Genomic DNA, 16488 nt, shown 5'->3' on the forward strand with positions numbered 1-16488 from the left:
GACGGACAGTTCCTTATTAAAAGCAATATGATTGTAATATGACATTGACATTTTTCCTCTGCCCGTTAAAACAGTTTTGTGCACTCATGTCCTCATCATATCATATAATCTATCGTTACAAATATATGTGATTTATACAACTATTACTGTTTAGGGGAGAATGCTTCGCAAATTTGTGACGCTTCATGTCAGTTCCACTGCGTAAATAAATGCTTACGCTCCTTACAGTGTTATGTTGAAGTCATCATTTGTGACGTGCGCCTCGTTTTATAAGCCGATCTGGTGGAGCGAGCACTGCCTCCTTGTGGCCATGTCTTCACATTACAGCTGATCGACACAAGTCATAACAGTTGAAAATCATGAATGATTAAGATAAACGAAATGAACACAAGGTGAGGGAATCACCTAAAACTCAAGTAATTATTATTAAAAAGTGTTATTTCATCCTAATTTTCACAATAGTTTTATTGGACAAATTTATTTATAATAGACTATTAAATGTATTTCAGTATTAACTTCAAATGTAACATTTTGAAATCAGCTAAATTTGTAGTAGGAATTACCTGCATGTAGAATTAGTCAATATGGTTTAATCCCTATCAAATGATTACTTGTTCACTCACCAAAATTTTACTTTTTCAAAATGTATTTATTCCAAGCATGGACCTTTGGTTAAATTGCATGCCTAACAGAAATCATTTCGAAGCGGAGTGAAAAAAATATTTGCTCCTCCTTCAACCTATGCATATTTAATGTGGAAAAATGACAGATTTACAGATTTAAATGTTCAAACAAAATACAGCAATTTACAATATAAGGCAAGAAAACTTTGACTGCTATGGGGACATGGCGATTATCTGCCTCTCCGGCCATTAGTGTATTGTTTGGCTGCAGGTCTTTCCAGTTAGTCAGATGGCAAGGAGTGTGATCTCATTCACTTTCATGGGATGACTGACTGATGATGGAAACTTTGGATGGATCTAAAATGAGCATCAAAGCATTTGGTCAGGTGGCATTTGCCATCAACAGCTATTATTGAGCGCAGTTGGCAATCAACGCTGACAGTATCTGTGGATTAGCTCTAGTCACTGACACAGTTTCTGGCAAGGCACGGTGGATTATTTTCCAGTGCAATGCTTTGAGGCTCTGAGCACCACAAACCAAATTCAATGCATTCTTTAGTGCAGAAAAAACCCCAAAAACTAATATTTTGATGGCTGATTAGACTGAAGGAAAAACACAAGGCACCACACTCAGCACATGATATTTGAACAATTTATTCAACAACTTCATAGACATTTCCTTAAGAAGTGTGCTGTTTTATTTGATGTTGGATAAGTGCGGGAACCAAAGCTTTTTACATGCACATGGTCTCAGCACAGATACAGGCTATATACGTTTTTGTCATTTCACTTGTCATTTTTTAAAAATCACACAGCAGCTGATGAAGCTTACCAACAACCAGTTCAATGATATACACAAAAACCAATTTTCTGTTTTAATTAAAATATAAAGAAAGGAATAAACAAGTAAAAACCTACAAAGAAAATAAAGCTGTAAAAATCAGAAACGAATCCTACAAATGGCGCTGAGTGGATGAATCCATGAATATACGAGTCCAAGGATCTGCACGTCACATTGCTCAGCTGCTTTGTCTGTGTATGCACATTGGTTAGTTCTTAAATTAATTATTGTAAATACTATGAAAACAAAATGCAAGTCACACACTCAGCAAACAAGAAACGTTCCTTTCTTCAAACTGATCTGGAGTTCCCATTAGCAGAGGGGAATGGACTTTAACGGGTACGGAGGAGTCGAGGGGTGAGGGGTTCACCTGGAACACCAGATCATAGTCCTACATGGCATTGACAGGGGCAACCATTTGTTTTGATACATCTTAAATACATTATGACTTCTACCTGCAGTTGCCATTTAAAGTGTCTAATTTGTTTCAGGTGCAGCGTAATAAGTCTTTGGCTGCCCCAGTTTGAGTTCTTCAGACAAAGATCAAAATAATCCAGCACACACATTAATATCAACATCTGCAGGTGCAATGATTCAATGCAATGTTGATCTGTGTCTGAGGAACCTCCACGCCTTTCTGTCTGACCTACCTCCTTGTTTACTCTGCAACTCGTACATTTTCTCCCCAAGTACAACGTGGGTCATATGTGTGTGTGTGTAATAGAGTATGAGACTACTGGTGGGCACACTGCACCCCCGGCCCGTGGTGGCCGCCCTCTTCGTCAGAGCTGTCGTTGTAGGCCTCTCTGCGGCCGCCTGATGTCGAGCTCTGGCTGACGTCATAATCCTGCAGGTCGACCTCCTCCGTGTCTCCAGTGATGATGGGCGGCTCTGACCGCGAGGGCAGCATGTCCTCCAGCTCCTGCACATGGAAAACATTCATCATAACGCCGCTATGACAGATAGCCTCATCACGCTTTCTATCCGTGCAGTAGTGTCAAACTGCGTGAGGCCAGGACTGCAGTGATGCTGAAGGGATTTCACCGTAACTGAGGAACAAAAATCAACTCTACTCCGAGTGAAGCATCTACAGGGAGATGAAGAACTGCTGACGCATGAATAGAAGTGCTCAATTAATAACTCATTTTTGACCAATTGCCAGTAAATGTTATTTGTCTTATAATATTTCAATACACATTAAATCCACATATTATATTACTCAAGAGAGCACATTTAAGAGCTGGAAAACATGGACTTAAATGGGCAGTGTTTCCTTGAAAACAAGGAACTTGTACCAGTATGATTAATAAAATAATCTCCCTATTCATTTTTTTTGTCAATTGACTGAACATTTATGCTCTAAAAACATTTGTAATTTGTTGGTCTCATGAAGGTGCAGTTAACCAATGGTTAATAGGTTTTCAAGAGTTTTATGTATGATGGAGAACAATATTCCAGCAAAAATTGCACCATGTGCTCCTTCCATCAAAGCTTCATTTAAAAGAAGTGTGTTTACATTGTGTCTGTCCCGCTGACAGCTCTGGTGTCCCATAAAAGGCGTGAAGGTCTGCTCTTCAACAATACATTTTAAATCATATGACATGTAGAAAGTAATGAGATTTTTCAGTTGAGCAATAAGGCGCCCTATATATTCTTCATGGTAGCTTTAGTGATAATGCCGTGCTTCCTGTACATTGTCTCCAATACAAAATATGCAAAGAAACCTATCAGAAGAGGTCACAACAAATACACACACATACACATTTAATACTTAAAGGATTAAAATGTCATACCGCAAGTTTCTCAGGGCTGATCCAGTTGTTTTGTGGGAATTGGACATCAAACTTGACATACAGATCTCCCTTCTCAAAAGGGTTTCGGTACTGTGGCATGCCCTCTCCTCGCACCACCCTGACGGAGGCTGGAAAAGATACAGTATGTCAGAAAACAGCCCATTCTACAACTTCCAAAGATGTGTAGTCCTAAGTGTATGGCCATGTAAATGGACCAGACCTGGAATTTCATCATTCTAGGGGCAAGGCCACTTGGCCTTTTGTGGCACCAAGGCCATGAAATAAAACAATGATTTTAAGTCCACGTCCATATTGAATTTAATTTTACGGACTCGTAGCCTAATGACGCTTCTGAGGAAGATTGGAGTCTGAGTCGAAACAGTCAAGCAGGAAAAGAAACATCTCCTTGAAAAAGGCATCAATCTTGTGCACTTTGAGAGCTAAATGAGAGCAATCACCTCACATAACATTTTTCTGTGTCATTTTAATTGCTCTCTCACAGATACAGATTCCAATATTCCATCATATACACTGATCTTAATCATTGCCTTTTTTAATAATTATTTTAAAAGGAGAATAAAGGTTCTTGTACATTTTATTTAAGGCATCTTATTTTGAATGTCTTCTTGTAAATTCTGTGGTCAATTCTGTTATCACATTGCGCTCTTATTTTGAAAGCAGCATGCGTTTAGCAACAGGAAGTTATTCAAAACAGTAAGTCACAGTTTAGTGTGATTAAAACAACTTTAACTGTTAGCCAATGTTAGCGCGTGGCTAACGAACAGCATAAGCAACAGTGTATTTGGACCTCTGATGGCCCAGTAGGGTGGACATTTCCTTCACATCAAAAAGGACTTTGCATCCACGGGGACACGCAAGCAGATATTTGTTTGGTATGATCCGGTTTTAAGCAGAGTTGTACTCCGATTAGCTCGATGCTTGTCAGTGCTAGCATGTCTCTGGATAGCTGCTTTGCCTTTGCTGCTCACAACTGCATGGCTTCCACAAAATGTACAAAAAAAATGAAACTCATCCCACTTACTTTTTGTAACAAACCCATGTTCTCTTGCCCATATCGGGTTAAAGGAGGTCTTTCGCTTTAGTATTTTAGACTTTCAGGAGCTGAGAGCTTGATTGACAGCCTGAGCAAGTCAAGACATGGCTCATTTAAATATTCAAATTAGCCATGTGTTGATAGGTCACTACTCGAAAATGTAACCAACTAATTACTTATTTCCACACAGCTTTTTTTGACACACATTTTTAGCCAATAGTATTAAAGTATTAAACTAACAAGGTAAAAAAACACTGACCTTTTTTGGTATTTTCTCAAAAGGAGGACAAATGAGGCATTTTAAAGCTGGACGGATGGCCACCATAGCGGAGAGGTTGATAGGATTTAGTTGGGCGCGCGCACACGGTGAGAGACGGAGCGATCATGTGGGGAGGGGACTGATACATTTTTTTCAAGGGCACGAGGCAAAACTGCGAGGGCATGAGGGCCACGGCCTTGATGGCCCTCGTGAAATTCCTGCCCTGAAATGGACAATAGGTGCCTAAGGGTTAAAGGTAAAACGTGTTTGGCTGGTAACCTTTGGCAGTCTTTCCAGGTTTCACACTTAGGATGACCCTACTCTCCCCTCATTTATCAAGGACTGTTGATGTGTCCTTGAATCAGTCCTACATCGCTGAAACGGCTTAGTACCTAAAATGTGCTTTTTTGTTGTATTCAGCTCTCAGAAGAAACTCAGTGTGTGATCATTTTACTGCAAACATATGTTGAAAAATCTACACAATGCTATTAAAACTCTCAATTACATCAGTCATTACGCATGTGATCCAGCCACTTATGACTTCTTTGTAGTGATAAACACAGACGTTCTCTGCCTGTGTAGGGGCATGTCAATGTAACATTTCTTTGACCTGCAACTAGGTCATCATAACCTTATTAATATACAACATGTTCATGTCATTGGTGAAACATTAAAAACAGAGAAGTGAAACAGGAAGTGTAAAGAGTTTTAACCTGGTTCAATGACTTTGCCAGCAGGATACTTCACAACGATCTGTCTTCCATCTAAGTGTTTCAGCATAAACTGGAAGCCGCACAGCGCCTCCACCAGCCCCAGCTTGTGGTTCATGAACAGGTCATTGCCATCTCGCCTGAATGTCTGAATATTGACAGAAAAAATGGGTAAACATATTAGTTTTTGAACATTTTCACAGCAAAACCATGGGTGTGTTAGTGAAAAGCAGAATTGCATACTGCAAGAGGGAAGTAAGCTCCAGAATTAAGCATCATCTGGAAACTCATATTGGTGCATCTGCAGAGACTTGATGTCCGAGTCACCCTTTTGGTTTCTACCTTATTTCCAGTAGCTAATTGTGGGGGTGGCATGCTAGTACCATCTAAAGTACAGTATTTGTCAATGTTATATGTGTTGCGGTAGCCAAGTGTAGTAACCTATTTTGCTTCCACCAGCCAAAAACATATTCCGACAGTCAGTCATCTCCTGGGACAAAGAGCCAGGGGCATTGCTACAGCTCAGCCTGCTGTTCCTGTTGAGCCAAAATCACTTTGCATTGCCAGAGGCATGCTGGCTTGTACAAGCTAGCGCTCACTGCAGAGGAGACCCAATTAAAGTGGCTGTACACACAATTTAGAGTATATGGATTGCCTGCGCATGGCTCTCAACATGGCAGTGAGTGAGCTGACTGGCAGATAACGGTGTGAACACCATCAAAAAAACAAGTCCTAAAAACAGCAAGAGTGGGAGACCAACATGAAGTAATGCATGGGCAGCCAGACCAGCTACCACAACAATGCGTTATTGTTTGTTGTCCACAAAAACTAGAGAAACTCTGATTAAAACACACATGAAGGGGGCTCGACTTCATTTAATGGCCAGGATGCCATTGTGCCACCATATCTTTATAAAATAAGTAGCTGTTTACTCGTATTTTAATGTACAAAATGTTGTGTAAGCCCATTTTAGACAGTAAGGGGCAGCTAGTTGTGACGACCGAGTGTCTTATTATTCTGCCAGCACTTAATACTAATACAACTCTAATTTGTAATTTGGCAGCAATTTACAGAAATGTAAGATACTTCTGGGTCTGTATTTCTCAGATCCCTGTGTTCAGTTTGTCACATACCAATTTGATCAAATTGAGGTTTGGACATTAGGTAGACAACAATGTTTCTAATATTTTGGTGTTTTTGATTGTCATCTTACTCAAGTTGGGGACAGTGAAACCACACATAAATGGCATGTCTCCGAGGTATTCTTGGTGTGCCGTTTAGCAAGTTAATCTGACCTGCATGATGAAAATGGTCAAACACACTCACCACCGTGAGGAAAAACAGAATGCAAAGTGACACCCATATGAAGTTTGGACTCCAGGCAGAGCTACACTGACTTTTAAAAAACAAAGTCATTATGCTAAGCCCCAATGTGTTGATATCCAACAGTGCCATCTGCATTGGATTATCAGTCCCCTAAAACACTGCAGATAAAATTAACAAAAAAACAATTAATTATCCAAACAGGGATGTGATGCAGCCCAAAGGTAAGACTAAAGGCAGGATAACTTAACAGATATGTCACCTATCTGCTGTTTCCCCTCGGCTCGCTTAGCCGAGAAAATACATATTAATGGTAAGTGTGCAGACTGAAAACTCTAACGTCTTGACAGACAAATATTATGAGAGGTGTTTTTAACATTTTTACGATCTGTCACACAAAATGCCAAAAGCTTTAAAAACAGCTACACTTTACTCAAGTGCAGCACTGCTGCTGCTCTGTCGCACGCCACTATCGTCTCCTCCCACCTCGTTCCGTGAAGCCGGACTGCATTATGAAAGGGCACAAATATCACGCCTTGGTGGGATCACTATGAATACCCTAGAGCAAAAACCGGCACAGATCTTATGGAATTATAGCGGGACCACACTATGAAATGACCTTTAGATTAATACAATCATGAAACAAGATTTTCTATGAATCAAAAAAAAAAAAAAAAACCTCTACTAACTCCATTCCAACACAGCTTCTTGTACAGCCAATGCACAAGGTTGACCTATGCACCAACATGCCTGTGTTTTATGTAACTGCCAAAATCGGATGTTTCCAGACATATGTTGTACATTATATTTTATGCTTATAGAGAACTTCACAGGCACAGTGTAACCAGAGCCCACAAAACAATATAACCTCAAAAGAATGAATCATTAGGAAGTTGTGGCCTCAGAACTAAGGTCATCTTGTTATTGTCAGGAAATAATTAGTAACTGACATATAAAACTACAACATAAGCAAAACATTGCCCTCAATACGGAACAAAAAGTATTCCCCCATGAACAAACAGGAAACAGAGGGCAGGTTACGATGAGTATGGCGAGAGGACTGGGGGAGTGGCCCTCCTACCTCATTCTCTTTTTCCTGCAGGACAAGGACTATATCCCCAGGCTCGACGCCAGGTGCCTGGTCAGCCTCTCCTCCAAAGGTAATTTTCTGGCCGTGCTTCATGCCTTTGTCCACATGTACCTCCAGAATCTTCACCTCCTTCACGACTTTCTTGCCCTCACATTTTTTACAGCGGTCTTTCTCACTGATAACCTCACCTGGAGTGGGATAAAGGAGACAAGGTGAGATATGTGCAGGCAAAGCCACAATATGACAGAGGAAATGCTTGATCACTGTGCCCCTTACCTTCTCCATTACAATCAGTACACACAGACTGCATCTGTTGGACCATTCCTGGGGCCAACTGTCTGATCATGATGCGCATGCCACGCCCCCTACATGTTGTACATTTTTGTACAGCGCCCGTCTTGCCTCCCTGTCTGCACAAATACACACACACACACGGATTCATTGTTGGAAACTTCCAAAATGTAACAAAACATAAACACTGCAATGGCTAATCAAGCAGACATCAATGTTGACTATAGTACCATGTTGGTTATACAACTTACCCATTACAAGTGCTACACAGTACATTCTTGCTAAGTTGTAGTTTGGTTGTTTTCCCATTGTAAAGGTCTTCCAGTGACACCCTGTTAAAAAATGTGATGTTTAGATACTTTTTAGTGGCACAAGACTGAACAGTTGGAGCACAACATTGACTTGATCGCATATATATCAGTGTACAAACTTGGTCTTACTTGAGTGGATGGACCATGTCCTCGCCTCTCCTACGACCTCCATTCCTGGAACGACTCCCCTGGCCACCCATGAATGGAAAAAGTCCACCACCAAAGATGTGGGAGAAGATATCGTCCATCCCCGAGCCTCCCCCACCTCCTTCCCGCAAGCCTTGTTCTCCATAGCGGTCATAGAGTTCCTTCTTTTCAGGGTTGGTCAGCACCTCATAGGCAAAACTGATTTCTTTGAACTATGTTAAGAGAGGACAGACAACACAATAAACAAGGTGTAATTTCAACTGTAAGAACAGTGGAGCTGTTTTAAAGCAAACCATCAGCAAATTACCCATAGCAAAGAACCTTGTAAGATTAGGATTTAGTATTGTCACCTAAGCACTGGGAACAAAAGTCATTCTGGGGCAAAGCCTCAGGTCGCAATACAATTACATAAGGAACATTCCACACCTAATCACATGCCCTCTCCCTGAACATCCAATATAACACGTGTAAAGGTCATGAAAAACCATTAAAACAAGTAATACGTAAAATGACTTTAGAATTTAAAATCTCAAATGTTAGCAATCAGCACAGGTACAATTCAGGCATTAACAGCACCTAATTTGAAACTAGTGATTCGTAAATAATTAAAGTTTTAGGCATTAAAACAGAGTTGTACAATCACACTAATAAAACACATTTAAAAAAACAGAGGGATGCCAAAGACTACAATCAAAACCTGACTGTTCAGTCAGCAGTAGGGATGGGTCATGACTTTCATGTTTTTCAAATGGTCAGTAATAGAATTATAGATATACAATCTAATAAATAAAGCGAATACTGCCTTGTCTGTGTGGCATGTTCAATTCAACTCTTTATCACATGAGCGCAGTATAGAATATACTAAAGCGCTGTAAGGGGCTAATGAGCCAAAACGCAATTGTCCAGAATGGAAAATGTAGGCCATTGCCCAGTGTGTTCAAGATCAGAACTGCCACACAGTGTCGAAGTAAATATCAAGTTATCATTATAGATTTGTGTTGCGCAGTATACCGATACCAGAAAGCTATTGGAATACCTTACCATTACTTTAAGATAAGAGCCGAAACTAGTTGCTATTGACTGTGTTACATTAAATGATCACATTTACTATTTCTGCCCAATATTTGAAGGAAGGTCAATACTTCCCAGTGAATATTAAATTGTGTATTTGCTTAAAATGCCCTAATCTGCACCTCCCTGACATTATTTCAACACAAGTTATGTGGCCGTCTCATTGACGATGGAAAATGTGAGCTGGGTAGCACACACATATTTTTTGTTAAAAGCAGGTGTTTTCCTATTACAAATACTGCCTCCAGGCTTAATTCTCTGAAGTTGCCATGTCTTATTGCTAACAATGTGAACACCTGCTGTGAAAATTGCACTGTGCCATACGGGGAATGATGGAAAAGGGGCCCTTTATTCTTAATGTTTCCATTTATTTTGCAAAAATGCTGCATTTTAAGCTAATGACAATATTATGTAGAACAGTAGGAGGCCTGTGAAGATAAGGGGCTGAGGGAATTCAACTGCATGTTAAAAAAAAAAAAGAGGCATTAAACAGTGACAGAGCCTTATACTTATAATTGGAACAGTAAAAGTAAAAATGAAAATGAAACTACTTGCAGATATAGAAAAAAAGTTCAGTTAATCACCACCTAGCCATCCCCCTCTTCACCAAATAGATTTCTTTAAAAAATAAATAAATAAATAAAATAAAAAAAAACCATGCTGGTCATTGAGGACTATCCATAACGCATCAAAAAAATACCCTGAAGAAAAAGACAATCAGTTGAGCAGGACAGGGCTTTGATTCGTATCACCCCTCCAAGAGGCACCCATTCAAAAAATTTTGTGAGGCAACAAATACAACATATTACTCTATGCATACATATTCTAAATCATAAATGTAGTCTCACATACATATACATTTATATAAAAACAGCATTACACAGCTACTGTTAACACACCTGTGATGACTAACTTCAGTAGAAATTTAAACCAGACGGGACTGTCCCAAATGTCTTACCTTGTCACCAGCATTAGGGTTCTTGTCAGGGTGGTATTCTTTTGCCAGTTTTCGGTATGCCTAGGAGTACAGAAAAGGAGCAGCCTTATCAGCTAAAATCATTCTCATTGTAGAAAAGCTTGTTTACTGGAATCACACAACGTCATGACTCAAAATCACATGAAGGAACCCCATCTACTGTTTACGCAATGTCTCGGTGACTCCCTGATAAAACCAGACGTTCCAGCCGGCAAAACACTACCTGTAAACTGCCTGAAGCATTTGAATAACGCGTGTAATGGTTTACTGTCAGTGGTGGAAAGTAACTAAGTACTTTTACTCAAGTACTGTACTTAAGTACAATTTTGAGGTACTTGTACTTTACTTGAGTATTTCCATTTTATGTCACTTTATACTTCTACTTCACTACATTTTGAGGCAAATATTGTACTTTTTACTCCACTACATTTAGCTGACAGCTTTAGTTACTTTACAGGTTGAGGTTTAACATAAAAAAACACTAAATTTAGGTGATTAGACAATTTTTAAAATAAACCTCATAACAGAATATTAAGTAGTCAATATGAGCCCTACCTTGAGAAAATTAAAACGCTGTATACATGAATGCATCATTAATAATAATCTAATATAATATTTGGAATATATAAAATAATCTGAGCGGCTCCATTCTGCATAACGAGTACTTTTACTTTGATACTTTAAGTACATTTTGATGCTGATACTTTTGTACTTTCACTTAAGTACATTTTGAATGCAGGACTTTTACTTGTAGTGGAGTAATTTCACAGTGTGGTATTAGTACTTTTACTTAAGTAAGAGATCTGAATACTTTTTCCACCTCTGTTTACTGTGTACCTGCCACCAGCTTCCTCATATTACAACAGAGTCACTTAACGTAAGGTGACGTTACTACTTTTGACCACATCATACGCATAATTCAATCAAAGTATTTTTTTGTCAAAAAATGTCAGTTCAAAATGTCTGACAATTTAATCACTAACGTGCGTGTGCTAATTAGCATATCTCGCTAACAAGAAACACATATGGCGATATCAAACCTGACATGCGTTGCCTTCTCGTTAAATGTAAAAAATAACCAAAAGCCTGGAAATAATTTCTGTATACTGGACACCAGCGCGAAACCATTAAGAGTTATAAGAAACGTTAAGTTAGCTCACAGGGAGTGTTAGGAAGACACGCACTGAGTTAATCAGCTCACTTAGCTTTAGCGTCAACAATGTAGCTTGATGTTTTGTTTTTTTTTAAGATTATTTTTTTGGCATTTTGTTGCTTTATTGATAGTGAGAGATTGAAAGGGGGTGATAGAGGGGAAGACATGCGGCAAAGGGAGCTCAGGCCGGATTCGAACCCGCTCCACCGCAGCACACCGCATACATGGTGAGCGTTCTACCGGTGTGAGCCAACGGGACGCCCCTGTAGCTTGATGTTTAACGGTAAATTATATGTAACTGTGACTGTATATAACTGACTGGAGGCGAGTGACGGTGTCAGTAAAAGATGAGCCCCTTTACAAACAAGCGTTCACCGCTAATAGTAGCTAAAGTAGCTCAGTAATCCAAAGATCGATACTGAAGTCAGCTTCTTATGCTTATTTATCAAACTTATCAGCCACACAAATGTATGTCTGTCCGCTAGGTAACTGTGAAAACCACAAACTAACGCTAACCTCTTTCCAGAAGCTTCGACAGGCTTAATGAGCGTCAGCTAGCTAACAACATGACAAACACCTGAGCTAGCTGCTAAAGCTAACGTGAGGTCAATTCCAACCTACTCACCCTCAGGTTGTTTAATGTTACCAATGTAAACCATCATGTTTACGATCACAGACAATCCATACTGGCTGAGGCTAAAATAAAAAAATCACCTTGTTTGAAATCAGCCATAATAGTTAAACGCTACAACCGCATCTAGGCCAGTTAGCTTGTTAGCATGCTAGCCCAGCCCACAGCTAGCTAGCTGCGCCTATAAACGCATTTCCTGCTTGAAGCAGTTTAACATGTTGAAACTCCGATATGAAACGTGATGTAAGCTCGCGGTTTGTTCAGCCGTTCTTTTGTGATTACCTTCTTCAGCTCGTTTTCAGTGGCGGATGGAGACACTCCGAGGATGTCGTATAGTTTCGTGTCTACAACAGTCGCCATGGTGTTGCTGTGGATGTTGCTTCAGCAGGAGCTGATGGACAAAGACAAGAAGCCGGTGGAAAATGTTTTGCCTCGTGTCTCGGTTTCCGGGAAGTTTGACGCTGTGTGTGTCCGCTGCTGCCCCCAGGCGGCAGGTATGATGAATGACTGCTGATCCGATCGGCCTCCACACACACTACAGCTCATGCTATAATCAATAATAAGGTTGAAGAAGTATCTTTTAAGATAATTCACAGAATTTACCCATCTAAAGTTTTTTTTTTTTTTACAACGATTTAAGAAAGACATACAGCTCTTTCTGTGAAGGACACCCTGAAGCAGGGCCGGTTATTCCTACAGGCCACCAAGGCGGCTGTCTAGGGCGCCAAATTGGCAGGGGGCGCCACAAGGGGGCGCCCTTAAGCATACATCTTTGTTTTAACAACATTGATTAACGAAACATTTTTTAAAAAGCATGGGCAATAAAACCCTCATTGAATTAAATGAACATGCCCCAACCCATATTTCGAATGAAAATGTAATATTATATTATATAAAATATGATGCGTGCATGGTTGTTGGTAAAGTTCCAAATGTTCTGAGACCATTACCTTGCTTGTAGTTCATGTATCAAATATTAGTGTACAGCATAATACATATAACATAGTGTACCTATATCAGAATGAATACATGGAATGGATGTGGTTTGGGGGGGGGGGGGGGCGCAAAATCTCAATATCGCCTAGGGCAGCCAATGGGCTAGAACCGGCCCTGCCCTGAAGATGTTTTTCATTTATTTTGGTCTTGCCCTTTCTCAACTTAATTATGGGAAGATATTTGTAACCTGATTTCTTTTTCGATTGAACCTCATTTGTCCCTGTGCTTTGAATATATACTGTTTGGTTTCACTGACTTTCCTTTTGCAAAAGAAAAACAATACTATATCATCAATCTCATGCCACAGTTAGCCAAATGGCATATCCATAAATGTCATTACGTTAATCAAAAACCTCTCTTTCTTGTCTTTGAAAATGAAACCAAATAATACATTAAGTCTATGTAGAAATCTACCAACATGAAAGCTATAAAAACTTTGAATTTATGTACACTTTACAATGTTTTTGTATGAAAGCTTGCTTCTGTATTGTTGGAACCCCCTGACGGCGTTTTGTTGGTGTATTGTATTGTCTTATATTGCACCATGTTGCTTTAATACATTTTCAAAAATAAATAAATAAATAAAAATAAAATACAGCTCATCTCTGTAACATATCGCCACCCTGTTAAAAAATAATAACAAATTTTTTAAAAGTTTTGCAGGAAACACAAAAACCATCACCAAAAGTGTAACATATGACATTTATTGATCATTTCCCTCAAAAAGGATGTAACAAAGGATGGCTATTGGCACAGTAATAACACTGTGTGTAAATTATGTAACTTAAGAGAAATACATGACTTAGGCAATTTTTTGAACATGCCTTTGTGACTTAAGCAAGATATGGTAACACTTTATTTTGAAGGTGTCTACATAAGAGTCACACAAGCCTGTCAGAAACATGACATGACAAGTATCATGAGCATTAATGTTACTTCAAAGTGTCATTAATGTTCATGACACATCCCATGTCATGTTTATGACACGCACATGTCACTCTTATGTAGACACCTTAGAGTAAAGTGTTACCAATATTAGTGTCAACAAAAAAACACTGATAACTAAACTGATAACTAAACAATCTCCCTCTAGCTCTTCTTTGCTCGGTTCTTATCTGATGCCTATGAATGTGACAAATTGTCAAAGAAGTGATGATCTTAAAGGGGTAAAATCACATGATCTGATCAACTGAGGATGTAGGCGATTTTACCATAGGTGGCCGGCGTCATGAGGAGATGATTTAGGCAAAAAACAACAACAATTTTGACAAAAATGACATAGGCAATTATTTTAACAGTGTGACGATAAATGACTGCTGATCTGATCTACCTCCACACACACTACAGCTCATGTCTGTAAAATAATCAATAGGAAAAAACAACAACAAAATAAATACTATTCAACCCCCCACAGTGGAACAGCGGACTAAAAGACTGCGACACGTATTCATAATGGAAGAATTGACTGCGCAGTTGCAAATGGAAAACAAAATATTTGTACGAAGATGGCTGAGTAGACTATCATTGTATTTATATACATGTTGTTGTTTTTTATGTAAGACGAGATGGGTACATGGGTCATTTTTAATTTTGGATTTTTACTCCAAATAGTATTATCTTGAATCTCAGTCTATAACTTAAGTTCATGAAATATTGTTTCAACTTTGTTGATGTTAAGGACTGTTTAAGGGTGTATGTTATTAATGTATTACAATGGAAAACAATAAACTTTGTTAAAAAAAACAACCTATAATATTCATACTGCTTCTTGAAAATATACAGTATCGCAGTATATTGCCCAAGTGAACTCAATTATCATCTTTACACATAAAAAGAATATTAGCCTACCTTTGCACCACATAACGTTTGGTGTGAAATAACAATTAATCTCCCTGCTTTGGCCATTGGATATTTAGCTTATTTAGCTGCAGGATGAATGGCTGTGATGTTTTAAATGGGTTTGTTTTGTGCATGTGGGGCCGTAAACAGCTGCTTAGGTTTAGTTTGCCTCAGGTGTGCAATGTTCACCTGCTTCTGTTTATGAGTTTATGTAATGTTTTGTTCTGTGTTATTTTGTGTGTGTGTTTGTTTGTTCCATCTTTTTTATGTTCGTATGTCTTGTTTTATCTATCTATCTATCTATCTATCTATCTATCTATCTATCTATCTATCTATCTATCTATCTATCTATCTATCTTCTGTACCATGAATACGTGAAATAAACTCATTATTCACATGTTGATCAGATTAACACCTTGTAAATTGATTTTGATTTTAGTGCTGTACAGTAATTGTGTTTCCAAGTTGATGTGACAACACTGAGGATCCAAATTCCTTATTCTTTTCCACTATTTGATCAATATTAAGGCTTGTATCCTCATCAGTGGGGTACATGTGATTTGCTCAAATTCTGATTTTCCACAAATGTTTTACCATTTGCTAAAATAGGCCATAACTACACTACTTCTGAATAATATAATTTGAATAATAAATTGATTGTCCTTTAAAGATATTTACAAGGGCTTTTTCTCAGAACTCATCATGTATCATTCTGACCTGTGTATCTACTGTCAAGATATCATTATCTATCTGATTCATTCAAATGCTGTAATACTTAACTATTTGCATATTGTGTAGAAAAAGCTGTGCTTTATGTCCAGATTATTATTTAGCTCTTAATGTAGCTTTTTATTTGCAGATACTGTCTGCAGGTGGAGCTGCATTTTATTCTACTGCTGAGACTCTGAGCATTGTTAATGTGTTTCTCCATAATGTTAATAGTACCCTATTTTGGGCTATTGATGTAAAAACACCTAGCAAAGATAATTCCAAATAAACAGTGTGGTATCTTATTATTTAATTTGCAGACAATTATGTGAATTGTGTACATAAATAATGGTCTAGTTCTAAGTAGTTATTCAGTGATGTATAACCTTGTTTATTCAACAGCTCAATTCCATAATATTGAGGTTACAGTTATTTTAATTTCAAGTTACTTTTGAAACTTTAAAATTCCGACACATAATATATTGTTTATTATCACACATCTACACTACCTTAAGGCTCCTGGGACTACATGCATCTGTGTCACAGAGGACCACATCACCAGAGCCTGACGCATGAAGCCACGAGTACTGAAGGTCACATATTTTAAAATGGTGCCTTGAGCACTAAAGAGGACAAACTCATCATGACAGCAGAGGAAAGGGTGGGTGGAAT

General features: G+C 38.7%; 1 protein-coding gene across 1 annotated transcript; it reads right to left on the bottom strand.

The window, feature by feature from the left end:
* Positions 1-1261: 1261 nt before the first annotated feature.
* Positions 1262-12716, bottom strand: dnaja2a (DnaJ heat shock protein family (Hsp40) member A2a). The gene is made up of 9 exons (XM_059357979.1): positions 12556-12716; positions 10472-10531; positions 8425-8654; positions 8236-8316; positions 7970-8103; positions 7685-7881; positions 5284-5428; positions 3258-3385; positions 1262-2386 (listed from the first exon to the last, which is right to left on the bottom strand). The coding sequence occupies exons 1-9, from the start codon at positions 12631-12633 to the stop codon at positions 2198-2200; spliced, it is 1242 nt and encodes a 413-aa protein (XP_059213962.1). The 5' UTR covers positions 12634-12716; the 3' UTR covers positions 1262-2197.
* Between the last annotated feature and the right edge of the window lie 3772 nt (positions 12717-16488).

This window comes from Centropristis striata, chromosome 2, assembly GCF_030273125.1.
Source record: "Centropristis striata isolate RG_2023a ecotype Rhode Island chromosome 2, C.striata_1.0, whole genome shotgun sequence".
Classification (NCBI taxonomy): domain Eukaryota; kingdom Metazoa; phylum Chordata; class Actinopteri; order Perciformes; family Serranidae; genus Centropristis; species Centropristis striata.

Bases quoted from the DNA above. Each gene is read 5' to 3' on its own strand.
- dnaja2a (XM_059357979.1), bottom strand. From the start codon at position 12,633: ATGGCGACTGTTGTAGACACGAAACTATACGACATCCTCGGAGTGTCT. The intron at 10,532-12,555 runs GTAATCACAAAA...CTGTACTCCTAG, and splicing joins CTGAAAACGAGCTGAAGAAG to GCATACCGAAAACTGGCAAA. The intron at 8,104-8,235 runs GTAAGTTGTATA...GTATTTGTGCAG, and splicing joins CTGTGTAGCACTTGTAATGG to ACAGGGAGGCAAGACGGGCG.